This window comes from Pseudonaja textilis, chromosome 5, assembly GCF_049901715.1.
Source record: "Pseudonaja textilis isolate UNSWEBS1 chromosome 5, rPseTex1.2, whole genome shotgun sequence".
NCBI classification, from domain to species: Eukaryota; Metazoa; Chordata; class Lepidosauria; order Squamata; family Elapidae; genus Pseudonaja; species Pseudonaja textilis.
The window spans coordinates 62,563,973-62,591,445 of record NC_141994.1 but is presented as its reverse complement, the minus strand read 5'-3'; the positions used below and the strand labels follow the sequence as shown (position 1 = coordinate 62,591,445).

Sequence of the window (27,473 nt, the reverse complement as noted above, 5' to 3'; positions counted from 1 at the left end):
CCAACCTACCCCTGACCGCGTCAGACATTGCCCTAGCAACCAATAAAGACAAACGTCTGGCGCAGGTCCTAAGATGGGTGGGAAAAGGGTGGCCGAAGAAGGACATGGACAACGAGTTCAAAGCTTACCGGAGCCGACAAACAGAGCTATCAACGCAAAAAGGCTGTCTACTGTGGGGGGACAGAGTCATAGTTCCAGAAAAATTACAAAAAAAAGTCCTGAGCATGCTGCATGAAGGGCACCCCGGCATCGTTAGGACAAAAGCCCTGGCCAGAAGTCATGCCTGGTGGCCAGGGATGGACAAGGAGATCAAAGCCTGGGTGGCCTCCTGCAAGCAGTGCCAGGAATCAAGACCAAACCCCCCCGCCGCCCCGATCCTGGAATGGGAAACCCCTAGGGGGCCATGATCCCGAATCCACGTAGATTTCACGGGACCAACCAGAGGACACACCTTCCTGGTAACCGTAGACGCTTACTCCAACTGGCTGGAGGTAAGCAACATGAAGACAACTACCACAGACGCCGTCATCAGAGAACTCAGTAAGCTCTTCGCAACCCACGGCCTTCCCGATGTCATCATGTCAGACAACGGCCCCCAGTTCACCGCGCTACCCTTCGAGAAATTCTTGGTAGAACGAGGGATCCAGCACGCATTAACGGCACCGGCGCACCCAGCAGCGAACGGAAGGGCGGAGAAAATGGTCCAATTCACAAAAAAGACCATCCAAAAGATCGAAACCAGGGACATACAAGACAAAATAAACCGGATGCTACTAATTCAGCACATAACCCCGAGCACTACGACGAACAAGAGCCCAGCGGAGCTACTAATGGGGAGGAAACTGCGATCACCGCTTGGCAGCCTGCACCCCACATACAACCCGGAAAGACCCCTGACTCCACCAGCAAACGCAGAACATTCGCACCGGGAGACAGGGTCTATGCAAGAAACCTCACCGGGACCCCCTCTGGATACCGGCAACGATCACCCAAGCAACAGGCCCACACTGTACCGCCTCAAACAACCGACGGACGAGCGTGGAAACGCCACATCGACCAACTGAGATCAAGGACCACCACGGGAAACACGACCGACACGCAAACACCAGGTACAGAAGGGAACCGGCAAAACACCAACCAAGAGGGGAGGGAAGACCCCAAAGAACAAAAAGAACAAACCCACCCAAAAAGAAACCAGCAGTACTCACCGCCTGAAGAACCGGAGAGCGACCCACTCGAAGCCTCATCTGGAAGGAGCAGCCGAGCCAGCTCAACCGGCCCCGGAAGCCCGAGCGGGAGCAGCCAAGCCAGCTCAACCAGCCCGGAAAGCCCGAGCGGGAGCAGCGAAGCCAGCAGCTTGACCAGCCCGGAGAGACCAGGAGGGAGCCGCGGCAAGAGGCCTGACTCACCCTTCCAGGTGGTTCCATCGACGAGGCGGAGAGCGACAGGAAGCCCAACCAAACCAACTGACAACCAAGAAAAGACTGACCTGCGCAGGTCCAGCCGGGAAGTACGGAGCCCCGCCTACTTACGGGACTACGTCACGTAGGACCGATCCAAGAGGGGAGGGGTGTTCTGTACGAACATTTGCATACTCGAAACCCGGCAGCCCGGATTGGCCAAAGCGCACGGCCACCGGATTGGCTGAGTGCGCAACACTGATTGGTCGTTAGGAATTGGCCACGATTGGCTGAGCCGATCGCGGGCGATTCAAAATGACACGATTGGCCGCAGCGCCCGGCAAAAAGTGCTTTTAAGCCGCATCTCTTTCCCCATTCCCCCACTTGTGTTTTATCCCAATAAATGAGCTGAACCAAGTCACCGACTCGCGTCCTTTGTTCGTATGAGATATACGACAGTAGGGAATGGCTATCCTAATTCTCTTCCTCTGTCTCCTATATCGTTAATTGAGTTTTGCCCATTTTGCAACCTTTCTTGCCACAGTTATTAAGTGAATCACTGCAGTTGTTCACCTAGTAACAGTTATTAAGTGAATCTGGCTTTCCCATAGTCTTTGCTTTCAGAAGGTTGTAAAAAATGATCACATGACTCCAGGACACTGCAACTATTGTAAATACATGCCAGTTGCCAAGCATTAACTTCTGATCATGTAGCCATGAGGATGCTGCAACTGTTATAAGTGTGAAAAACGGTCAAAAGTCACTTTTTTCAGTGCCATTGTAACTTCAAACGGTCACTAAATGAATGGTTGGAAGTTGACTGTACTCTGACTATCCCTCACTTGGGTCTTTGTTAGATTAGCAGTTGGATTAGTAGCTCTCATCAGAGCTTGCTAATAGTAATTTCTACTCAAATAATGAGTTACATTACAAGGTATTTTATTGTACATGATTTTTTTAAAAAAATTATGGGCACAGGCATTCATAAGAAGGCCAAAAAAGTCAAGATGATGAGGAAACTGCATTGTGTAAACCTGCTCCTATCTTACATGTAACTGCACAATGAAAAGGGTTTCGTTATGCAGTCAAGGCTTTCAGCGTTTGACTTTTCTTACCTCTCTATGGATTCCCTGATTATGTATCTGACAATCACTTCTAAGTACTTGATTCATATAGTAAACCTGATCACTTGCAACATGCAAGTGGCCTCATATCTGCCGCGATGAAATATATAAAGTAATCCCACTCTGAGAGTAGATCTGCAAAAATTCAGAATCCATTAGATGGCACAGAAAGATGTGGAAAAGGACTAAGGTTTGCAGGATCCAATCTGGGTCGGTCACCAGTTTTGCCTTCTGAGCTTTTGCACTCATGCTGGAGCCATCCTCAGGGAACTTCTCTCTAGCTCTGGGCTATTCTCTGTGTAGTTTTTATAAGGTGTGTATTGTATGTGGCTTTTTAGACCAGGGGTCTTCAAACTTGGCAAGTTTAAGACTTGTGGGCTTCAACTCCCAGAATTCCTCCTCCAGTCACGTTAACTTAGGAATTCGGGGAGTTGAAGTCCACAAGTCTTAAAGCTGCCGAGTTTGAAGTCCCCTGTTTTAGACTTTGATTGGGGTGTTGATGACAGGCTATTAAGTCATTGGCTGTTGCTTCCTTGGGCTGCCAAGCCCTCGTCTCCTTTGGTAAGCTGGTGGTAAATTCTGTTGACTGTTGAGGGACCTGTTTCCCAGGCTTGATTCACTTCCCTGGCTGTTTTTATCAGAGGTGGTATTTAGCAGGTTCTGACCAGTTCTGGAGAACCAGTAGCAGAAATTTTGAGTTGTTCAGAGAGCCAGAAAATACCACCTCTGACTGGCCCTGCCCCCATCTATTCTCTCCCTCCTGAGTCCCAGTTGATCAGCTGGGTCTTCTTTTGTGACCCTGCACAGGAGAACGGAGCTGGAAAGCAGGTTAGTGGGGTGGGGAGGGAATGGGATTTTGCTGTAACTTTCCCCCAAGAGTAGGGTGAGAATGGAGATTTTACAGTATCCTTCCCCTGCTGTGCCCACCAAGCCACACCTATCAAGCCACACCACACCACCAAGCCATGCCCACAGAACTGGTAGAAAATTTTTTGAATCCCACCACTGGTTTTTATGCCTGCTCCTCCAACAATTTTAGTAATTGCAAAATTAAATGTGTGTCCTTGTTCATTGCAGTATGAGGCTGCCAATGAGTTCGGGTCTCCTCGTCTGACCACTCACTTGCATTCTTGCATTCTGTCCTTCTGACATAGTCAGAGGAGCAATCCATGCAAGTGATCTGGTAGATTACATTGGAAGTATCTCCCACCTCCAAGCAATCTTTACCATGCATAAGTTGTCCTCGTATGGTAGCCCCTAGGCCAGGCCTGTCAAAGTGCTGCACAAAGACAAAAAGCATCATGTTATGTCACGATACGTCATATGTTGAGATCAAGTTTGACACCCATGTTCTAGGTGGTGTGCAATGCCCACTTGCAGATCTTAGAAGCTGCGTTCTACTGCTTTCGAAATGTTTTTGAGGTAAGGCTTTGTCGCTTTTCAGCCATCTAAAACTCATCCAAATATTTGTGGACCAGATCTGATTGTCCTACATACTGTCAGTGAATCCTCATACAACAGAGCTTTTATACTGTTTTCTTTTTCCTTTTTTGAGAATTTTCAGTATTTAAAGCCACCTAAACCAAGCAAAAAAAATCTTATGAGGGTTAGCTTTTCAGGTGATGACTTAGCTTTGAGAAACCCAAATAAGTCAGCAGCAAGATACAGAAATCTCTAAATAAATCAATCAATCCACTCATCCCTATGCGGAAGCAAAATGAATAAAAAGAGATAACCAGAGGCAGAGGCTGGGAGTGGGGGGGGAAATGGGCTAAGAACAATGTAAAATTCATCTCCAAAATTATATCGTCATAATTCTGAAGAAAGAGTGGAGTTCAATAGCTTATTTGAAAGATCTGATTGTAATTTCGTTGCATTCTGCCATACACAGCTGTATAAATGATACGAGTAAAGAGGAAGAAACTGCCATTTGCAATTACGCCTGATTTCTTTTATTATTTTCACTCGCCAAGAAAAATGGATTCTGTGTATTTCTGTCCTGAGATTCCTTCAAAGTCTTTTGTTTTCCCTTTGTGTTTTTTTTCTCCACTGCTTGGAAATCTAAAGCGAATGACTCACAGCTCCATGTAGATTAACGAATGAGCCTCGAAAAACAAAAACGTCTCAGCTAGTCTTGATAACGGCACTGATCAATACTTCTCTGGCTCAAAACAGTATTGATTTGGCAGAAGCTTGTGGGTCATTTTTTAAATGTAGAATTAATGTCAAACCCAATCCCAGACAAAGGTTTCTGAGAGCAGGTTTTCATATCAGGAGTTGTATTTTAGAATTAATAATGGCAATAATATTCACAACAGCTATGGCTACTTCTAAACAATATTGCTCATCCTTTGAGTATGGGAAGGAGTACATGAGTGGGTAAATAAATGGAATATTTGCACTTCCTCGTCTCTAAATGTCAAATACTTTTATTGGAGGAGATAGAATGTTATTTCTACACCATTCTTTTTTAACCTTAATGTCCACATAAAACTTTGAAAAATGCAAGAGGAATGGATTCAACATTTACAATAAGTTGCATGGGAAAGTGTAGGAGATGGACAAGCTGTGGGTGGAGTCAAGAGAGGGACCAGCCTGGAGTCATTATATTGTCACAAGAGGTCTAAGTCAGAGGTAGTATTCAGCAGGTTCTGACCAGTTCTGGAGAACCGGTAGCGGAAAATTTGAGTTGTTAGGAGAACTGGCAAATACCACCTCTGATTGGAGATTTTACAGTATCCTTCCCCTGCCATGCCCACCAAGCCACGCCCACAGAACCAGTAGTAAAAAAATTTGAACCCCACCACTGGTCTAAGTCCAACCACTCTTGAATTCTGTTGATTTTTACTTCGTGCCAATTCAGTGCTGACTATTAATTGACTCGATTAAGCATGAGCAATGAATCAGCTTAACTAGAATTCATTGTGTGAGCCTGATTTTTTTTTTGTGCCCAAAGCTGTGAAATTAACGAGGAAAAAAACCACCAATGAGAAGCCTCATTCAAACAGCTGCACATTCATTCAGATTTGCTACCTGTTTTTTTTTTTTAATCAGGGACAATTTTCTACTTAAATTTATACAAGGCAGAAAACTGTGTATTGCTATCAAATACCACTTTTTAGATACAACTTCCTTAAAAACCTATTTTGGAGTGGGGTGGGGTAATGTCTTTCTAATTTTTTCCCCATGTTATTTCCTTAAAAAAGAATAAAGAGGGTGGTCTGGTTTTTAACGTACAGAAATGTTTTAAGCACCACCCTGTAACTTGTTTTAGAGTTGGGCGGATGGTTTTAGTTCTTTATGATTTTTTTAAAAAAATTCAGTCAACCATAAAATGTCAGTTTCAGATGCTCTGGGAAGAGTATTTCATTGCCAATCAATGGAGCATCCTTCAAGGGAGAAGTTCTGAAGGCCTTCTATAGAATATTGCCAATATTCTAAACAGCAACCTGGGCATTGTTGATGCGTTCTTGTGAGGAGGTAGGAAATAAATGGGTGGGATTAGAATTCCATTGACCATAGAGCTTCCTCCTGTCTGTGCAAGGGAAATGCCACTTTGGGGGCCAGAAAAGGAGAGACGCCCCTCCCTGAAGCTAAAGAGGTTTTGGAAAAAAAGTGAGACGGGATTTGTATTTCTGTTGCTGGGTACCCATCCTACATAACTTGTAAGCCTCATTATTTTCGTCCCTTAATCATTTTCCCTTGAAAGCAGAATGACTGTATTATAGGGTTGGAAGAGATCATAGAAGGTTTCTAGTCCAACCCTCTGGTCGAGTAGGAAACCTTATACCATTTCAGACAAATGGTTGTCCAATCTCTTCATAAAAAATTCCAATGTACTTAAAGTGCATTTAAAACTTCTGGAGGCAAGGCATTTCATTGGTTAATTGTTCTAACTCTCAGGAAATTTCTCCTTAGTTCTAGTTCTTGGTTCTCTTCTGGAGAATACGTTGACTCCCTCTTCCTCGTGGTAGCCCCTGAGATATTGGAACACTGCTATCATGTCACCCCTAATCCTTCTTTTCATGAAACTAGACATACCCAATTCCTTCAACCATTTTTTAGCCTCCAGTCCAGTGGTGGGATTCAAAAAATTTTTACTTCTGGTTCTGTGGGTGTAGCTTGGTGGGCGTGGCAGGGGAAGGATACTGTAAAATCTCCAGTCAGAGGTGGGATTTGCCAGTTCTCCAAACTAATCAAATTTCCGCTACTGGTTCTCCAGAACTGGTCAGAACCTGCTGAATACCCACCTCTGCTCCAGTCCCTAATCCTTTTTGTTGTTCCTCTCTGCACTCTAAATCTAATATCTTTTTTTATTTCATGGCCACAAAACTGGATGCAATATTCCAAGTGTGGTCTTACCAAGGTATTATAAAGTGGTATTAAGACTTCATATGATCTTGAATCTATCCTTCTTCTAATATTACAGCAGTCATTAAGACTGCTCTCTACTCCAGGTTAATTCTTCTAGAATGGTATACTATAACCAGTGAGAAAATCAAGTCATTTTCTCACTTGTCCACCAAAGAAACATAAGACTTGTATCAGTCAACCACTATGAGGGTACTAAATTTTGCCCAGATTCATCAGTTGACTTGACCTAATAACTATCAGACTTTTAGATTCCAGTTTTCACTCTGCTCTAGCCCAATTAAGCTTTTTTTTTCAAATGAAGATGATCTGATGTCCTTCTGATTTTGTCATCAATGTATTTTTCCCCCAAAAGGTCAAGACCAACCCCCCCCCACCCCCCACCCCAAATTTCAAGAACTTAGTTCTTTTTAGAAGGGTACAAACTATTTGCAAAGGCCTTGGCTTAAAATAGTTGGGAGCTGCATAACCAATTTTCCCTTATTGCATTCTTTATTTCTAGAATCAACATTATATAAACTGCGTAGGGCCTTTGCAATGATGATTGCACCTGAGAAGTTTGCTATCTCCAATATCTCCCCATCAGGTAGGTGATATAATAGCTGTGATGTCATCGTTAAGATGAGTCTGCTCCATGGGTAGGTTTCAAAAATTTTTAGCAAAGGGTTCTCTGTCTGGTTGCTGGGTGAGCATGGCCATGGTGGGTGTGGCCTAGTTGGCCTCCTGCACCACGGTGGTGGGGATTTTTGCCCTCCCCAGGCTCCGGAGGCTCTCTGAAAGCTGGAAACGAGCCCATTTTTGGCCTTCCCAAACTTTTAGGAGGCCTGTTTCTCACCCTCCCCGAGCCTCTGCTTGTGCCCTGCACTTACTTGTATCAAAAATGGACCGTGTGGGGACTCCTGAGAGGGGTGCAGTGGAGTGGGCAGGGTCAGCCAGAAGTGGGATTTGGAGGTTCTCCGAATGGCACAGAATCTTAGCCAGGGGTTCGGGAGAAACCCCAGTAGCCCACCCACATCTATGGTTGCTTTGGCCCAGAATCGGTGTTCTGACTTGTGACAGTGTGGAATAGTTTGTTAATTCCCAACTGACTGATCTTAAAGCACTTGGTGAAAATGTCTTTAGTAAGCTAGGCCTGGAAAATTAATCATCTTAATTCTGTTGTTGCTTTTAACACCTTACCTGCTTAACTCTTCTACTTTTCTGAATTTTTCATTATGATAATTTTGAATTAGAGGTTCATTAGAGGTTTTTCTTTGCAAGGTATGGGTTAAAATGTTTCAAAGAATCACATCCATAACTCATGCAAGATTAACGAATGTCAGTGCAAATATTCCCAGGGATTTTTAACATGTTTATTCTTAGATACAACTGTCACAGCAATATGTGAATTATCCTCAGCTCTGCTGCCTCTAAATGTATTGAGATTGTAATTGATTGAATTTTTAACCCAAAGCCCTGTTGACTTGTAATTCTGGAAGAGGCCATCTCCATCAGTTTGCAGTGATGTTTTTTCAAGCCTGTCTACAATCTGTGGACTTCAACTCATGTTGGCTGGGGAATTCTGGGGGCCGATTCTGGGAATTCTTTAAGCTGATCTTAAAGTTAACAAGTCTGAAAAATACTGATCTGGAACTGTAGATCAGATAGGAAACAAGACCAGATATATTAAGGCGGCGGGGGGGCAAATTCGTGTCATCATAGCATCGTCACGTGACATATCATGACTTTTCCCCTCTTTGCTATACCGGATGTGGGTATGGTCAGCGCATGATGCATCTGGTCTACGGGCCACGAGTTGACACCCCTGTGTTAAGGCTTATTGTAAGACTACATTACCAACATGTTTCAAATCTGAAGTACAATTCTTCCCTATCTCCTTTACACCCTGAGAAATTAGGGAGGGTCTCTTCTCAGCCTCTTGCCTTGCCTATTATCGAGCTGTGGACTATGCTGTCTCTTATCTAACCATTCCCCCAGGCAACATCTTTGGGCCCAGTCTCCCAAGATCACTCCCACAAAGACACTCTCACAGGAAGCTACTATACACATCTTCCTGGGATTACATCTTAACAGAGATTGTAGGATTTACTTCTGAGTAAACATCATTGATGAGATTCTGACTGTTCTTCCCCTTTCCCTGCCCAACATTACATTTATTTATTTATTTATTTGTTTGTTTGTTTGTTTGTCAAGCATGTACAAGATAACAAGTATAAGTATGAACATAAACAGGAACAAAGGAAGTAAATACAGATAAATGGGGACAGTAAAACAGGGATGGTAAGCATGCTGGTGCTCTTATGTATGTTAAGGACCTCTTAGGAATGGGGTGAGGTCCATGGTAGACAGTTTGAGGTTGAAGCTGTGAGGGTTGAGGCTGTAACAATGGATTCAGGTAGGGGATTCCAGTAGTTGAGCACTCTGTTGCTGAGGTCGTATTTTCTGCAATTGAGTTTAGAGTGGTTTACCTTGAGTTTGCATTGGTTGTTTGCCCGTGTATTATTGTGATTGAAGCTGAAGAAGTCATTGATAGGGTTTGGCTCCAGAGGTCAACCTACCATCGCTACAAGTGACCACAGGTCCAACTCTCCCATTGGTGGTCACTTAGGACCATTCACAAATCAATGGGAGACAACCACGACAGACACCTGGGTCCTAAACATAGTGAGACTAGGCCTCATACTCAAATTTCTCTCCACACCCCCAAGATTCTTCAGACATTGCCTCATATCAAAAGACAACACAAAGAGGGTTCTCATGGAGGCCGCAATCCAACAGCTATTGGAAATTCAAACTATCCAACAGGTTTTTAGGAATATATTGTGTTTCTACAAGGAGGACAAAAATGTGTACAATGTCAAGAGTTCCAAGTGTTGCCCCTTTGTCTCAGTCTTTCAAATGTGCCCACTCAATCCTCCAAAATGATTTGCCTATTGAGATAACTTATGGATGACACTCTATGTTGTCAGGCTGAGATCCTAAATCTGATTCCTAAATCTGATTCCTAGCTTACATGAACAAATAATACCATAAGAACTGCTCCCAATGCCCTCGCTCTACCTAAAGCCAACCATATCTTTCTAGGTGGTTCACAAATCACAGGCAGACCTGGAAACCTTCGAATAATAACTAAAAATCTGCTAATAAAAGGAAAATATGTTAGCTGCCATGACTCTAGCCAGGGGTGTTGGGCCAGATGTATCACGCCCTAGTCGCACTCAGTTTAGTGAAGGGGGAAAAGTTGCGATAAGCCATGTGATGGTGCCCTGATGATGTGAGTTTGACACCCCTGCTCTAGATGGATCGTTTTAAAAAAAAAAACTGATCCAGAATTCAAGATTGCACCATGTTACTCCTGTAGCAAAAGAAGATTTTGAGCTTTGATGATGTCACAAAACCACGTGATTACCAATTAATCCAAAAGCCCTTCAGATGCACTTTAAGCTCCACTGAGAGATTCTACTCCCGAAGGGTTTGATGTGGCCTTCACCCCTCTCTGTTGTTTTGTTTTGACAATTTCTCTTCCTCGGGTGGCTGGGGGGAATTTCTTGCAGCCATTTTATGATTTGCTGTGCTAGAAATCCACAAGATGTAGTTATAGGCCAATTCCCCGTTTATGGGAACTCTTGTTTTCTTCGGTTTGCCACTTTTAATACAGGCAGGATACTCATCCCCCCAGGACATTTGGTAAACCGTTGGGTCTCAAAACAAGTGAGGGAAAATGGTAGCTAAATGTCAGTGGTGTCATTGGAATGCAATAATGAAGAAATATGCTTCGGGCCCTCTCGGTGGACATGCGAACAGGTGCACCATTACCTTGCATTTTAATGGGGTGTCTGAGGTGAATATCAGGCTGTTTTCTCATGTCTCTGTGGGAAATAGATGATTCATCCTTCTCTTAGTTCTGAAATGATATAATTATGCAAACGGCATTGTTCATGACCTTTAATAAGCTTGGCAAGCAAAAAAATAATACCTGGCATTCTCCTTAGAAAAAGTTTGCACATCATTTAGCATTCAAGGACTGTTCTCAAGGACCACAATAAGTTTAGAAGCAAAGGTTGCACTAAAAGAAGCATAAAAGAATCCAACATCATTTCACTGTCAATAAGTGCTTAATATAATGTTGCTCCTATCAACAAGACTTCCTTTAAACCAGAGTTTGCTTAAATTCGGCCTGTTTTTCAGGAATAGGTATAAGAATAATGTGAACATGAGCAGAATATATTTCCCTGCATTAGGAAGACACATCTGTTATTATTTTAAAAAGTAAGATCTCCCTGGAATCAAGTTTCACTCTTGAAGATGTATCTATGTCATTATTATTTTTTTGTTAGGAACAATACAGGCATGGTTAGATACTGCCTCCTCCTGGAATGTTCCTATTTTAATTCCCAATCTTGGGATCTTTTGGTGGCTAACTTGATTAGCTTTTTTTGATATCAGACAAGATTTACTAGGGACAGCAACTTAGCGAGGCCTCCAATTTTAGCCTATTGTGATGGTTGATGAAGATAGTTAGCTATGGAGAACGATACAGACCGGGTAGTGTATCATTCCCAAATCAGTTTAATACCTTTGTTATAAACATTTTTAAAAGCAGAAGGAAACATGTAAAGAATCCAAAATTCATGAGAGGAACACCAGAATCAAATAAATCCAGGATGAGCAAATATAGATCTTAAGTACAATATTATTAAGGTCTTATAGACCTTAAGTACAATATTCCCCTCTCATGTACTCAGAAAGAGACAGAATTGAGGTACAGTTCAAAATTTCTATAAGCAGTACACATAAATACCATGTACAACATGTGTAAGGCAGTATTTGCTGTGTTTCTACTGCCATGTGCAGCAAAAACGTATCAGTTCTGTTGCTGGAGCTAAAGACTCACAGCAGGTTATTTTTTCCCTGAGAAATTTAAACCCTGAGTTTAAAAAAAGGAAAATCACCACATCTTTCAAAACAAAAAGATACTTTACAGTTCTACAGATTTAAGCCGGGTGGAAATTCTTGGAATTGTAATCCAACCTTTTCATACAAGCACTTGATTAGATATGGTTTTCCTGGGCCCTCTGTACCCTTCTTAATTCAACTCTTTTGGATAATATGTCTCATTTGCAAACCAACTTACATTTTTATAAATGCAAAGATATCATTGTACAGAAGAAGGTTGCACCATGAACTTTTAACAATCGTGTTTCCCCGAAAATAAAACCCTGTCTTATATTTTTTGCCACCAAAAAAGGCACTGGGGAAGTCATCCACTGACTAACCTCATTTGCACACATCATCCCCAGCCTCCTTTTCACTGTCGGAGGCCTTCAGGAACTTCAAATTCTGCAGCCAGCAAGGCTTTCTTGAAGGCCTCTGCAGCTGATAACAGAGTTCCAGATTGATCTGGAGCTTTGTTATCAGATACAGAAACCTTCAGGAAAGCCTTGGCAGCCTTGCTGGCTGCAGAAGAAATGGGCCAGCAAGGCAGGTGTCGGGATGTGCGAGGCCTGGCTACAACTGTCCAAAGGTAAGTAGTAGGGCAGCTCCGTCTCCCCATCCCCACCCTAGCTTAATTTTTACCTGTGGAGTGGGCGGGATCTTAATTAGGGCTTATTTTGGGGGTAGGGCTTATATTGGGTGCACATGTAAAAATCAAGCTAGAGCTTACTTTCAGGATAGGTTGTATTTTGGGGGAAATGGTACATAACTGGAATCTTTCTGTTCAAGGTGTCACCTTAGGACAGGGGTCTCTTGGCAACTTTAAGACTTGTGGGCTTCATCTCCCAGAATTCCTCAGCCAGCTATGCTGTGGAATTCTGGGAGCTGAAGTCCACAAATCTTAAAGTTGCCAAGTTTGGAGACCGGGTTTTAGGATTTCGGGAAACTAATGTGCACCAATATTTCCATTGTGACCCTGGAACACAGTTATTAAAGGTTTAGGTTCTTTTGCTTATAATGATCCACTCTTTAACATCTCTCTTAAAATGGTGATTATAGATTTGACGTAGAAAAATGTACGAAGCATGTTGGCCATCAATGTTTGGAGCTACTAAAACTGTTTATCCGTCAGTCATTGCCTTGAAAGGATAACCATAAATTTTCTTTAAGGGAGTCAAGGTTTTATGGCTTGCGAGCCCTGATTTTATGCATGTTCACTTAAAATAAGCTCCATTGGATTCATAGAGAGATTCATTTGCCAAATAATGGGCATAAGATTATAGACTGAACTTCTGCTGAAAACCAATGGGGGAAGAACTCATAATGATGTCAATTTACATATGCAGTCTGATTGGTTGAAAACATGTCCTGCATGAGTGCTTATCATACTGAAGAAACAATGGAAATTCCATAGCTTGTCCTATTGGTGGTTTTCCCCACTTGACACAGGTTAGCCCATGACAAAATAGTATTGTCTTGCTTCAACACAGCCCAGTACACTCGGGGAATAAAGTTTGGAAACATGTCACAGGAAGTATCATCCTGAGAGCCAATAAAGCCCTCGCCAATGGGAAGCATTCCAAAATGTTAACACTGTGAGTTGTTAAGTATGGTGGTTAAGGTGATTGGAGTAATTCAAAGTTCTCCCAGTTCTAGACTGGGGGGATAAGAGCTTCATTGTTGAGTTTAAACACTGCTGGTTCTGGAGCACTATGGTCCCACTACTCCATTGTGGGAAACTGGAATGGATTTCTAGAACTGTCATTCCTAGGCAAGCAAACCCACTAATATATATAAAAAAGGTGTAGGAGCAGGCAGAGGTGGGCAGAACTGGGATGGGGCATCCTCAGCTTAGCGTCCTTGAGTTCCCGCAAGCACTTCAAGTCTAACTCTTTATCTGGCACCAATATAGTGCTAAACTTTAGTTGACTAGATTCTAGTGTATAGGCTTGAATAGATCTTCTATGCCGCAGCCTAACGGTTATCCTGATTCCTGCTTCTGATATTAATCCACTTTGTCACCTCGCTTTGCCTTATCGTCTCCTAGAAAGAGTCACTTAGAGCAGGGGTCCCCAACTCCTGAGCAGTAGACTGGTGCTGAACTGTGGCCCATTAGGAACTGGGCTCAGAAGCCAGCAAAGCTTCATCTGTGCCTGGGCGGAATCCAGGGGTGGGATTCAAATTTTTTAACAACCAGTTCTGTGGGTGTGGCTTATCTGGTGGGCATGGCTTGGTTGTCATGTGACTGGCTGGGCGTGACCAACTCAACATCACTCACATCAAGGTACACATCCCCTCGCCGGGCCTCTCATGACTGTGGGGATGCTGCAACGGTCATAAGTGTGAAAAATGGTCATAAGTCACTTTTTTCAATGCCATTGTAACTGAATGGTCACTCCACACAAGCAAAGTACCAGCAAAGGAGGGGAAAAAAAACTCCAGAGAAGTTCCAGAGACAGGAAGTTTAGTCCTGCCAAGAATGTAATAAGAGTTAATGGAGAGACAGTTTCTGTAAGCAACACCAGAATGTTTCCTTCCTGCCTTCCTTACAGGATTAGGCCAGTAATTTCTTCTAACAACCGGTTCTCTGAACTGCTTAGAATGTTAACAACAGGTTCTAGTGAATAGGTGCGAACCTGTAGAATCCCACCCCTGATGGAATCTAGGTAGCATGTGAAACCATCACTATCACCAGACACACACACACACAAACACACACACGATCTGTGGATAAATTGTTTTCCACAGAACCGGTCCCTAATGCCCAAAAGGTTGTGGGGGATGGCTGACTTAGAGGATATTTTTTCTTTAAAAGGGCCCATCGGACTTCCTAATATTCTGAAGAAGAAGGAAAGTACAATAGATATGCCTTCAGGAGTGCCAGAAATGTTTTATTTTCAACTATGGAAGAATTTCCATAAATGAAAAGTGATAGCTATTGGAATATATTTTTCCTTATTGATTAATTTGCTACATTTATGTCTTACTGTTCCTCCAAGAGACTCAATGCAGTGTACTTATTTTTCTCATCCTTTCCCCATTCTGTGTTCAGAACAGCCCTTAAGTTGGTTCGGGATGAGTTGTAGCAAACAACTCAAAGTCAGCCAGTAGATTTCATAGTTAGAGTGAAAATGTATGGATGGATTTTTCATCATTAGACCGAGAAGGTGACATTTGTCTGCTGCCCTTGGATCAGCTGACTGCTATTATATGATCCTTACTTGTCATTTTAGGTAACAATTTATCTTCTTTTCTAGTGGCCAGAGAACCCACCATGTCTTCCATGAAACCAGACCAAGGTACCATGTCTTCAGAGACCTCTGACGAAAGCCTTGAAGAGGAGGTAGCTCTTTCTTGTCGAGGGCAGAAGTTATATTTTGTTTTGTTTTGTTTTGTTGAGATTTGAGACATTTCCAACATAGTCCAAGGAAGGGAAGGTTGACCTCACGTCTTCTTTCATTTCATTCATATTGTTATCTTATGTTGCAAAGAGATTTAAGGAAAATGACAGGAAAGAAAGAGTGTTGGGAGAATAGAGAACCCAGCAACATTTCCTTTAAAAAATTATAGGGAGATATTGCAGGTGTTCAACAAGAATCTGATTGAGGCCATACAGACTTTACGGATTTTTTTTTTAATTGCTCAATGGATTGCATAGGAGCTTCATCTTTTAAAAAAACCAAATGAAAGATTATCAGAGATTTAGAAGCAATTCCTATGATGTGAAATTAATGCATATCATGTAATGATTTGATTTGATTTATTTCCCCACAAACCCATATCCAAAAACACTATGTGTGTTATAATACAGGATAACTTTTTAATTTCTCAGAAGATTGACTTGGGACCAGTCTAGAGGAAATTAATGTGATTTTGTATTTAAAAATATCCCAGAATATATTACATACTATCTCTGTTTTGGTCAGTTACAAAGGCCCACATTCTGGATCTGTTATTTTTTTCTATGGAAACGAATATACAGTAGCTAGACATTTATTCCTTGAAGACAAAACATAATTCCTTCAGATGAGGGGTTTAATTAGAAAAATGATAAAAAGGTACAAATGGTAAAAAGAGTCCCTTCAGATTTTACTTTGCTATTTGTTGCTGACAACAGGGAGCGATGCTCATCTCTATTTCAAGGCCATTGGGCCAGTGTAATCCAAAGATATTTCTGTGGTCATGTGGCCAGATGATGTCACAGAGCACTATTAACTTCCCACCAGAGTGGTACCTATTTATCTACTCGCATTTGCATGTTTTCGAAGTGCTAGGTTGGCAGAAGCTGGAGCAAGGATGGGGTCTCCATTGCATGGCGCTCAGGTCTCTAACCTAGGTTGCCGGCTTTCCAGCCAACGAGTCCAGCATCTTCACCACAGAGCCACCACGACCCCCAATAAGGAAAATGGCATGGCTTTTATTCCATTTGTCAACGTTGCTTCTTAATCAATCAGGAATGCATCAGTGATGTGGTTTCTCTTGGTTTTCAATGTCAGAATATCTTGAAGAGAGTTAGCAGTCTGCCCTTGGTTTGCTCCGTCTGTGACTTGGTTTCTTCAAACTACACCTCCATTAAGCGAAAAAACTCCTACCTTCAGACAGTGTGCGATGGGGCTGAGAAAGGTGTAAAGACTCTCACAGGTGCTGCTGTTAGCCGGGCACAACCACTTCTGAACAGCTTTGAACCTCAACGTGAGTAAAAATTATAACTGAAAATTTGGCATTTCTATTGGGTATGAAATGCAGTGCTTTGGAATTGATTGAAGAATGGAAAGGGATCATTTTTTGTCAAGTCAGCCAATGATTTCTCATAAAAGTCAAACGCCTGTCCCGATTATAAGATGTAGATACTCTGGAATATCATAAAACTGCCAGTACCAAAACAAAAGAGTTAATAAATTTCCTGGCATCCTGCCTTGAAGCTTTGAGTGAAGAAAGAGTCCTGCTATTTTTTAAAAAAAAATTCTGGTGGCATAAATCAAATTACCAATGTTGTTTCTGAATGGCAACCATCCTGAGCTTCTTCTACAAAGAGATGGAAGGTAAGAAGAGTTTCAGGTAGAATTCAAACTCTAATATCCAATTGTGCCTTCTGGACCATCACAGAAGAGAGCAAAATTTACTTATTTGTGTATTTATTTTTCTGTGGCTGCCCATCTCACCAACAAGGGATTCTAGGCAGCGTCCCACCAAGCAAAAAACAATAATTATGAAAACCATAAAGATTCTAAATGACAAACACAAAAAAGAAAAGTTTAAAAAAATAGGCAAAGGGTATGTATTTATTACACTGGAGTCATCTCCATATTTCACCAGTCCCGTGGGTCTCCAGTCCTGGTGGCACAACTAGTCCTTGAGGGACCTTCAAACATTTAGAAGAGTAGAAACCACTTCAGGGGGAAGAATATTCCATAAGGTGGGAGCCATAACAAAAGAGGCCCACCAAATCTACTATATAAGTGTTAAGTTTGAGCAATGAGAGGCTGAACCAGAGCATGAGTGCAACAATACTTTATTAAATAATAAAGGGCTGACCGTGCTTGCCAAGCCTGGAACTGGCTCGCAGCAATCAGAGACTGGTTGGACCCCGCAGCCTGCTTTTATAGCTGGCTGCTGGGGAGAACCAACCAATGAGGAAAGGGGAAAGAACGCCCACTCAAAGTGAGTGGACCTGAGTGAGAACTCCTATAGTTCTCAGGACATAACACCCCTTCCCCCCAGATGCGAACATGCATAGTCTTTGAGGTAGGCAGGAGGTTTATGTTGGCGCCCGGAACGGCGTAGTTCTGGAACATTGTCTGTCCGTCCGGGGTCTGCCTGGGTTGGCAGAGTCGGCAAAGTGTTCCCAGTGTGCCCCTCGGTTTGGGCCTGCCCTGGGCTCGTAGGGTTGCTCTCTGGGAATGTGCTCTCGCAGGCGGGATCGGGCTGGTCAACTGTCTGGGCGCCGCTGTCTGTGTTCGGGCTTTCTGAACCGGTTGAAGGTGTGAGCTGATCGCCGGGCGTGATGTGGATGTGAGGCTGAGGATGAAACCTTCCCTCGTCTAGAGTCTCTGGGTCCCTGCTGGCGATGGTGCTGAGGCGTCTGCGCAGTTGGTCTATGTGCCTTCTCCAGACGCGGCCATCCTCCAGTCTGACCCGATATGATCGCGGCCCGGTGATGGCTACGATCTCGCCCGGGATCCACAGGGGGTCTCCAGTGAAGTTCCCCGCGAAAACTGGCTCCTGTAAGATAAAATGTCTAACCCCCGATGAGGAAGCGAGGGGGGAGTCAGGGCAGTATTGTGGGTGTAGTCTGTCCAATACAGTCCTCAGGCGCCTGCCCATCAGGAGCTCAGCTGGGGACTTATTGGTGACTGAACAAGGAGTTGAGTGCTGGCTCATCAGAAACCGCGAGAGTTTGTGGTGCCAGTCATCTTTGTTGAACCTTGCCAGGGCTTCTTTGGTGGTCCTGACGGCCCTTTCAGCCAGCCCGTTACTGGCAGGGTGAAATGGGGCTGTGAAAATGTGGCGGATACCCAGGTTGGCAGCGAAGCGGCTGAACTCAGTCGATGCGAACTGTGGGCCATTATCGGAGACGATGGAGTCAGGTAGCCCGTGCGTAACGAACAGGCGTGTCAACACGTTGGTGATTGCTAGTGTGGTGGTCGTGGATAGCTGCGCCACGTCAATCCACTTGGAATAAGCGTCCCACGACCACCAGGAACATCTTCCCATGCAGAGGGCCCGCTAGGTCGATGTGGATCCTAGACCAAGGGGCGCTGGCGTTTCCCATCTAGTGGGGGTGGCAATGGGGGAGCAGGACGGGATTCCTGGCAAATGTTGCAGGAACTTACCCAATTGACAATGTCCTCGTCTAGACCCGGCCACCACACGTAGCTGCGTGCTAACGCTTTCATTCTCACGATGCCAGGATGTCCCTCGTGCAACGCTTCAGAACTCGGGTGCGTAGTGAGGCCGGGATGACCACTCGAGTGCCCCATAGTAGACAGCCCTGCAGACTTGACAGTTCCTGCATGCGAGTCTTAAAAGGTGTGAATTTGTTATCAACATTGCCACCCGGCCACCCCTCCTCACCCAGTCGAGCACCTGGGCGAGTGTTCGGTCCGTGTTGGTTTTAGCAGCAATGTCCATGGCCGTGATGGGTAGGTCCAACTGGGTAATTTCGAAAATAGCGTGGACAGGAGTGGGGTCTTCAGCTGGGGCCGGCAAGGGGCAGCGACTGAGGGCGTCAGCGTGGGACAGTGTTTTTCCCGGGTGGTGTACCAGTCTGTAGGAGTAGGCTGCTAGGAAGAGAGTCCACCTTGTCATCCTAGGGAGAGGACTTGAGGGGTCTGCTTGTCCCCGGCTAGGAGACCCAGGAGGGGTTTGTGGTCAGTGACCAGCTCGAAAAATGGCCGAAAAGGAATTCGTGAAATTTTTTCACGGCCGCAACAGCTGCTAGGGCTTCCTTATCAATCTGGCTATAATTGCGCTCCGTGGTAGAGAGCGTCCTAGAGAAAAAGGCGATGGGAGCTTCGGCACCATTGGGAAGCCTGTGACTTAGTACCGCCCCGATTCCAAAAGGGGAGGTGTCAGCTGCCAGTACTAAAGGGAGGCTAGGGTCGAATTGAATAAGTACCGCCTCTGACGTGATTAGTGATTTGACGGCGTTAAAGGCATGGTCTTCCTTGTCCCCCAGTGCCATGGTGACTTTTTATCCAGTAATCTGTGTAGGGGTTCAGCTACTGAGGCTTTATGGGGCAAAAAGGATGCGTAAAAGTTCAATAGCCCTAAGAACGCCTGCAGTTCTGTTTTGGAGGTTGGAGTGGGTGCCTCGTGGATTGCCTTAACCTTGGACTCCAGGGGATGAATGCCAGAGGCGTCAATTTTATAACCCAGAAAGTCCACCTGTCTAGTGGCAATGGTACATTTTTCTTTTTCAACTTGAGGCCATGCTGTCTGAACCTCTCTAACACAGCTCGAACTCTTTGGAAGAGTTGGGGTCTGTCCTGGCCGAGACTAAGATGTCGTCAAGTAGGGTACTACACCAGGGAGGCCCTGCAAAATCCGCTCCATGAGGGATTGAAAAATACCCGGGGCCACACTTACGCCAAATTGGAGACGCTTGCATCGGAAGGCACCCTGTGAGTGACAATTGTCTGGAGTTCCGCTGTTTGGTTATCAACAGGGAACTGCTGATATGCTTGAGACATGTCCAATTTAGCAAAAATGGTGCCTGGTTCGAATGTGTGTAATAAGTGTTGGATGACGGGCACAGGATAAGCGCTAACTTGCAGAAATTTATTGATTGTCGTCTTGTAGTCCGAGCAAATTCTCAGGCTACCGTCTTTTTGAGGGTGTGACAATGGGCGTCTCCCACTTGGCGAAATCTGTTGGCTCAATGACCCCTTGTTTCAATAGTTTTATCCAATTCTGCATCTAGTTTTGGCCGAATAGCGAATGGGACCCTACGCGGTTTTAGTCTGATTGGGACTGCTTGGGGGTCAACGGAGAATGAGATGGGGGTACCCTTATAACACCCCAGCTCTTCGCTGAATACGTCTGAGTAATCAGAGAATAAGGAGTCAGTGTCTGAGGTTGAGACAGCATGGACTCCTGTTAGCCCTAGGCCGAGATGGGGAAACCAATCGAGCCCCAATAAGGTGGGTAGATTGCCGTTAACTACCACTAGAGGTAGGTGGCCTTTAAAAGCTTTAAAACTGACAAGGAACTTGCCTCTGCCGATTACAGGAATGGTCTTCCCCTGGTAGTCCTTCAGGCCAAACTGGCATCTCTGGAGCCGGCTAGTGGATAGGCTTGGTTGGAGCCTCTTAAGGGTGTTCCACGAGATAATTGAGAGCGCTGACCCGGTGTCAACCTCCATGCGGCACGGTTTACCTTCTAGGGAAACGGAGAGAGAAATTTTACTAACAGTGTGGCACGTGTGTTTGGCAAGGTGGTGCGTGCGACAGTTCAGTACTTGCCTCTGTGGTCCCGAGTGCGAGGGAGGGTGCCTTTGTGCTGCGCTTTGGGGGCTTGGCAGACTCTCGCGATGTGTCCCCTTTTATGGCAGTTATTGCAGGTGGCTCCTTTAAACTTGCAGGTGGCCCTCTGATGAGATCCCCCACAGGCTAGGCACAGGGTGATGTGCTTGGGAGGACCGCTGTTTTCTTGTCTGGCTCCTACCTGCGGCCGTCTGTCATTGTATAGGCGGTGGACTTCATTTTCATCACTTATGGGTTCCTCTGCTACCACCTCCTCGGAGTGGACTGGGAGTGATGTCAGCTTGGCGCTAGGGCCTGGATTTCGGTGGCTGATGTTGTTGCCAACTCGGCTGCCAAGGCTTCCTCGACTGCTTGTGCGAGGTTGAGGTCTTTCTTTGCGAGGAGTCGCTTTGCAGGTGGAGGTCCTTGACCCGCAGACTAATTGATCGAGGAGCATGTCCTCCAGGTAGGTTCCAAACCCACAATGCAGTGCTGCTGTTCTGAGGGCGGCCATATATTGATTTATGGTCTCCTTGCTCGATTGCTTCCTCATACGGAAGGTGAATCTTTTGGCAATCTGTGAGGGCCTGGGGGAATAGTGGTTAGTGAGAATTTCAAGTAACTCTGACCACGGAACGTTTTTCAACTCACGAGGGGCCACGAGCGCTGCGGCCGTATCGTAGACGGTGGCCCCGCAGTAGATTAGGAAATACGATTTTTTCCGATGCTCCCCCGCATCCGCCAGGCCAACTGCATCGATATAATGATTGAAGCGGTTCTTATACGATTCCCACTTCTCCTCGTCTGGTTTAAAAGCCGGGAAGACTGGATTGGAACTCATGGTGCTGGAACCGGTTGAATAACCTGAGGAAAAAATCTCTCTGGGGCAGCAGACAATGTTTTAGAGCCCGTGGTGGGCAAGTGCTTCCAGCTCGGGAGAGGCTGTTTTAAATCCTCTCTTTCTCTCTGGGTTGACCATGTTAGACTGTTAGCCGTTGATGGCGTTTGGATTCGCGCCTGAGTGGGCGTCAGTGACTGGCTACAGTGCTGTGCTGTACCTTTATGGTTTGAAATTCAAATGACAACCGTTTGAATTTCGCGCCTGATACAGAGCGGCTGCGGCTCGCAGCGCTTCACTTTCCCTGTAGCTGGGCTAACAAGCGGCTACAGACGCTTCTAACTTTCGATTCTGACCGCTCTCTCTGGCTGCGGATCAGCGTTTGCTCTTTTTGTTTGCTCTTTTTGTTGGCTGACCGCTCTCTCTGGCTGCGGATCAGCGTTCCCTTATCGCCGTCCGATCGCTCTCTCTGGGCTGCGGATCGGCGGCTAGTGACTCAGTGGTTGCATGGTGCTACTGGTAGCCATCCCATCCTCGTCGCCAGAGTTAAGTTTGAGCAATGAGAGGCTGAACCAGAGCATGAGTGCAACAATACTTTATTAAATAATAAAGGGCTGACCGTGCTTGCCAAGCCTGGAACTGGCTCGCAGCAATCAGCGACTGGTTGGACCCCGCAGCCTGCTTTTATAGCTGGCTGCTGGGGAGAACCAACCAATGAGGAAAGGGGAAAGAACGCCCACTCAAAGTGAGTGGACCTGAGTGAGAACTCCTATAGTTCTCAGGACATAACAATAAGTTTCCAGGTTCATCCCTTATATCTCCAAGATGAAATGGGATTGTCTTAGATCTGAAGCTCTGTAGAATAGCTGGGAGCAGTTCTCTTTGTGTGTTCTGTTGTCCTTTAGCTAATGATGTAGAAAGGAAAAAGCAAACAAACTAACTTTGTATGCTTCATTACCCAATAATTTACAAATTAACCTAAAGATTCCTTTTCCAAATCCAAACACCATTGTATATAAACTTGGCATATTTTCTTCTGAATATGCAGGATTTGGGTAACCATTATTTCAAGACAATGTTTCCTTGTCTTTGAGTAGGGCTGTGCATACCTTAAAAATGACTTTATTTAAAAAAAAACTCAACTTCTTTTCTGGCATCCACATGAGTTTTAAAAAGAAGATTAAGAGTTAACGTCAATGAGTAGGTTCTTTAAAGCAGCGGTATTATTCTTCATCTCTGTAGAGAAGATTACAAAACACCGGGCTGCTTTAATGAACCATAGGGAGGTTCTATGCTCACATGAGATCTAAAGCCTGTCTTCCAAATTATTTTCAAGACATGTCCAACAGTGTAGCTCTACAGTATAATTCATTGTGTAAAATTTCTCTAGAAACAATAGCTGATTCACTAAGAAAGAGGAATGAGGTGGAATTTCTCACTTCCCCTTAAATACCCATCCTGTGCAAACCTCAGGATTTCCAGGAATCCATTACTCAGAGATTTGAGGCATCAATGGTTCCTGAAAGCTTGCCTTAGCTATTTTGAGCCCATTCCTGTTCTTTTAAACATGTATGCACAAGTGTAAAATCCCCTAATGAGGGCCTTATGGCCAAGATTGAAATGAAACTTAGAACATTTGGATCTTTTGATACCTATCTTTGCTTTAGTTCAAATTCACAATATAAAACAGTGACTGAACAATTCAACCACAAATCCTCCTTTGTCCAAAGATCTTGCTTTCAACATTATAATCAGTTAAGCTCCTTTGGCGTTTATTCAGAAAATTTAGTTCAGGATTAACTAGAATCAACTGGCACTTTTTAAGATTTGCAGCTTCAAATCAGGAGCCAGGCAGTAACTGGGCAAGTTATAAAGGATACCAGGAATGCAGAAAGATCTTTTTTTATAGTTTAGCTACATATATTAATTAAGTCAATTACTTTATTTAAAAGAATAAAAACCCGTAATTAGTACACATTTTTCCACAGTTACAACATTTTCTTTCCAACTTTTTTCCTCTATAAATGGGAACTTTCTTACAATGTGAAACCAAAAAGTTCAAGATGTTTACATTTGCATAGAAAAATCTTTCATAAGCTTGGTGCTTGGTCACTCTTTCTTAATTTAGTTAAAATATAACTGCTTTATAAGGGATGCAATTAAAAGTACTAATAATTAATTTAATTTTTTAATCCCTCACCCAATACACACTTTTCAAAAACTTTTCCTCTCTCTTGGCAATGTGGCCTCAGGGCTGTGACCCAATTCAAATTCTCCATTCTTGATTGACTGAATAACTACGAGTCTTTATCAAATAAAACATTATGTTTTGTGAACATCCAGTCTTAAATGTGCTTCAATATCCATATCAATTGTTTTAGAAAACATCTGGAGTGTCTGCTTTGCTTTCTGCAATGTTCTTTGTGTATGCATCTCTGTAAACAACTTATGATAATATAATATTTTGTATGCCATTGTGTAGCAGACAATTGTATCATAAAGTATATCTCAGTATGCACTTGGAAGGATAATTGTACTCTAACCTTCATGTTCTCTTCAAGATCTAACAGTGTTGGGAAATAGTTATCTTAAAGAGAGAGATAATAACCCTACTCAGACATTTCAACTTTACAAATAATAAACAAATTCAAAAAGAAAGTAGAAAACATTTGGATTTTGCTTGTTGTTTCTAATCCCACTTTATTCATCTTCAGATCCGAACAGATTCATGATGCACACAGCATGATGTGTGATGTAAGTTGCCTTGATTGGAACAATTATGATCCTGCAGGAGTTAGTTCCTTGATCATTGCTAGTTACAGGTTTTCAGTGCCCTCGGTCAAGACATTTTCAGTGGTTGGGCCACTCTAAGAGTAACTCCAATACCATCAGATCACAGTGTTATACAGTGGTGGGATTCAAATTGTTTTACCACTGGTTTGGTGGGCGTGGCTTGGGCATGGCTTGGTGGGTGAGCTTTGCCTAACGCCAGCGTGCAGCTTTCTCCATACCAGCTGAGACCTGCAATGCCAATCAGCTGAGAGGATAAATAAGAGAAAAGTGCAGGGGTGCGTGGGAGGGCCGATCCTGTGCTTTTCTCTTTGTTTTCCTCTTGGCTAATTGTCCAGATTTTTTTCCTCCTCTCAGCTGATTGAAGACTTTTTTAACTACCGTTCAGGTGAACCGGTTCAAACCGATAGCATACCACCATTGCTGTTACAGATGTCTGCTCATTTCAGAGGATAATTAGGACTGCAGAAAAAAACAATTACTACCAACCCGCCTTCCATTGAGGACTTGTATACTGCAGGAGTCAAAAAGAGGGCTGTGAAAATATTTACAGACCCCTCACATCCTGGACATAAACTGTTTTAAATCCTACCCTCAAAATGACATTATATAGCACTGCACAACAGAACAAGGAGACACAACAACAGCTTTTTCCCGAAAGCGATCACTATGCTAAACAAATAACTCCCTCAACACTGTCCAACTATTTACAAAGTTTGCACTACTATTACTATTAATCTTCTCATCACTCCTTATCACCCATCCCCTCCCACTTGTGACTGTATGATTGTAACTTTGTCTCTTGTATCCTTATGATTTATATTGACTGCTTCCTAGTATGATTTGATTGCTTATTGTACCCTATGGCTATCATTGAGTGTTATAACTTCTGATTCTTGACTCTTGATGAATGTATCTTTTCTTTTAAGTACACTGAGAGCATTTTCACCAAGACAAATTCCTTGTGTGCCCAATCACACTTGGCCAATAAAGAATTCCATTCTGTTCTGTTCTGTTTTTCTCCATGTGCACTGGATGAGACTTCTGAGTTATGTTTACTTCTACAATTCATCATTCTCACTCACTCAGTTGGATATGAGTGAGTTCAATGAGACTTTTCAATGATGGAGCTGTTAATAATTCCATGTGTGAAAATAGCAGCTACAGTTATCAACCATAGAAGTCTTCCCCACATTCTAAATTCAAATTCCTTTTCCCAGTATAGAGAATAGCATCCTACAACTGGCATTCAACATTCTGAATTTCCATGAATGGTTATCGGGGTTGCTATGACAAGTAATGTTACATTTCCACACTACCAAAGCATTACCAGATGGATTATACTATGGAGTATCAGCCATAAGGTTTGTTAGCTATAACTAGCTTTCATCCCTAAGGTCATAGTTAACTCTGACTAGAGTTAAAGTAGCAATTCTTCCCTATGCCAGCTGCAATCAAGCAGTAGTTTAAGGGTAAAGACAATCTATTGTGCTTTCTTTCCCATCCTAATAGTAGCACCTCAAAGTAATCTTTGGGGTGGGATGAGCCCGGAGACCACTGGTCACTTTGGCCTATCCATGTCCCTATCCTCGTATCCAGGGAATCTCTCTGCCATCATTCCTTTTTGGAGGGGAGGGGGAAAACACAACATTGCTACTGGCTTCTACCATACTATAGAGAAAGCTCCTTGCATCTTCCAAATAGCAGACCATGAGGTGAGCAATGTGCACTTCAAAGATGCAAGTTGTCACAAGGGTGCTTTTTCAAAGGGCAACTGGACTTTCCTTGTTTTTCGTTGAAGACGTTTAGCTTGTCATCCAAGAAGCTTCTTCAGTTCTGACTGAAGTTCTGAAGCTGCTTGGATGAGAAGTGAAATGTCTTTGAGGTAAAAAGAAGGAAAGTCCAGTTGCCTTTTGAAAAAGCACCTTTGGGACAACCATGACCTGGATGATTGAGAATCTCCATAGATAAAAGATGCAACTTGGAGCTAATTCTTTGGGTGGCTTTTGAGAGATTCTGCTCTTCAATTGAACTTGATTAGCCATCCAGTAGAGCTTTCACTCAACGTGAGTGGTTCTGTGGGCATGGTTTGGTGGGTGTAGCAGGGGAAGGTTACTGCAAAATCTGCATTCCTTCCCTACCCCACTAACCTGCTTTCCAGCTCCCTTCTCCTGTGCAGGGCAACAAAAGAAGACCCAACCAATCAGCTGGGACTCCGGAAGCAGAGAATAGATTGGAGCAGGGCCAATCAGAGGTGGTATTTGCCGGTTCTCCAAACTACTCAAATTTCCACTACCAGCTCTCCAGAACTGGTCAGAACTTGCTGAATACCACCTCTGGCCTGTTCCCTGGCCTAGGAGTGTGGTTTATTTCTTGTTGGTTCCTTGATTAGATATTGTTTTCAGCTTTATTATTTGTTTCCTTTATTAGCATATTGTCTTCTGCTTGATTCTTTGTCTGGTGTCACTCCCTGCTGATCTGAATGTTGGCTGTGGAGAGGATGTGTTCTGGTCCATTTGTTCCCTTCTTGGCTTTTTTATTGTCTCTTTTTGAATTTTGTTTCATGTGTTTATTGATGGCTGGTTTCTGTGAGAACCAAATTTACAGGAAATCTCTAGCTTTTTGAATTTAGCTTGGTCTAGGATGCTCAGTTTCCCAGTTGAAACTATGGCTCAGTCTGTCCAGGAATCGGGATATGTAATCTCCTCTATAAATATATACATGAATCTCATGTAACAGGCGGGTTAGTTGACGTAATTCTAGAATCCAAAATCAATTTATTATTTTATTACAAGGGGAAGCTAAAAGGGGATAGACAAGTGTCTCACTTAGCGACAGAAATTTTGGGCTTCGTTGTGGTCTTAGGTCAAGGACTACCTATATCAACTTTTGTTCTTATTTATTATTCTGAGTACAATTTTTTTAAAAAAAATATCTCCATGAATTTTTTAAAAATTACATAGCTGGTCCGAGTGTTCTTAGTTGTGCATCCTCCCTTCGAAACCAGTGAAACCCTGGAGCTGCTGCAGTGTGTTTAATGTTATTCTTACGG

The 27,473-nt window shown here is 43.6% G+C and overlaps 1 protein-coding gene across 1 annotated transcript in view; it reads left to right on the top strand.

Annotated features, from left to right (window-relative positions):
- The window catches only part of LOC113437954 (perilipin-3-like), a 39,201-nt gene that overhangs the window by 2,250 nt on the left and 9,478 nt on the right, over nucleotides 1-27,473 (top strand). Inside the window, exons 3-5 of the mRNA XM_087935611.1 lie at nucleotides 7,398-7,481; nucleotides 15,088-15,173; nucleotides 16,327-16,522. Coding sequence (XP_087791737.1) covers nucleotides 7,398-7,481; nucleotides 15,088-15,173; nucleotides 16,327-16,522 — 366 coding nt within the window. The remainder of the gene's footprint in view (nucleotides 1-7,397; nucleotides 7,482-15,087; nucleotides 15,174-16,326; nucleotides 16,523-27,473) is intronic.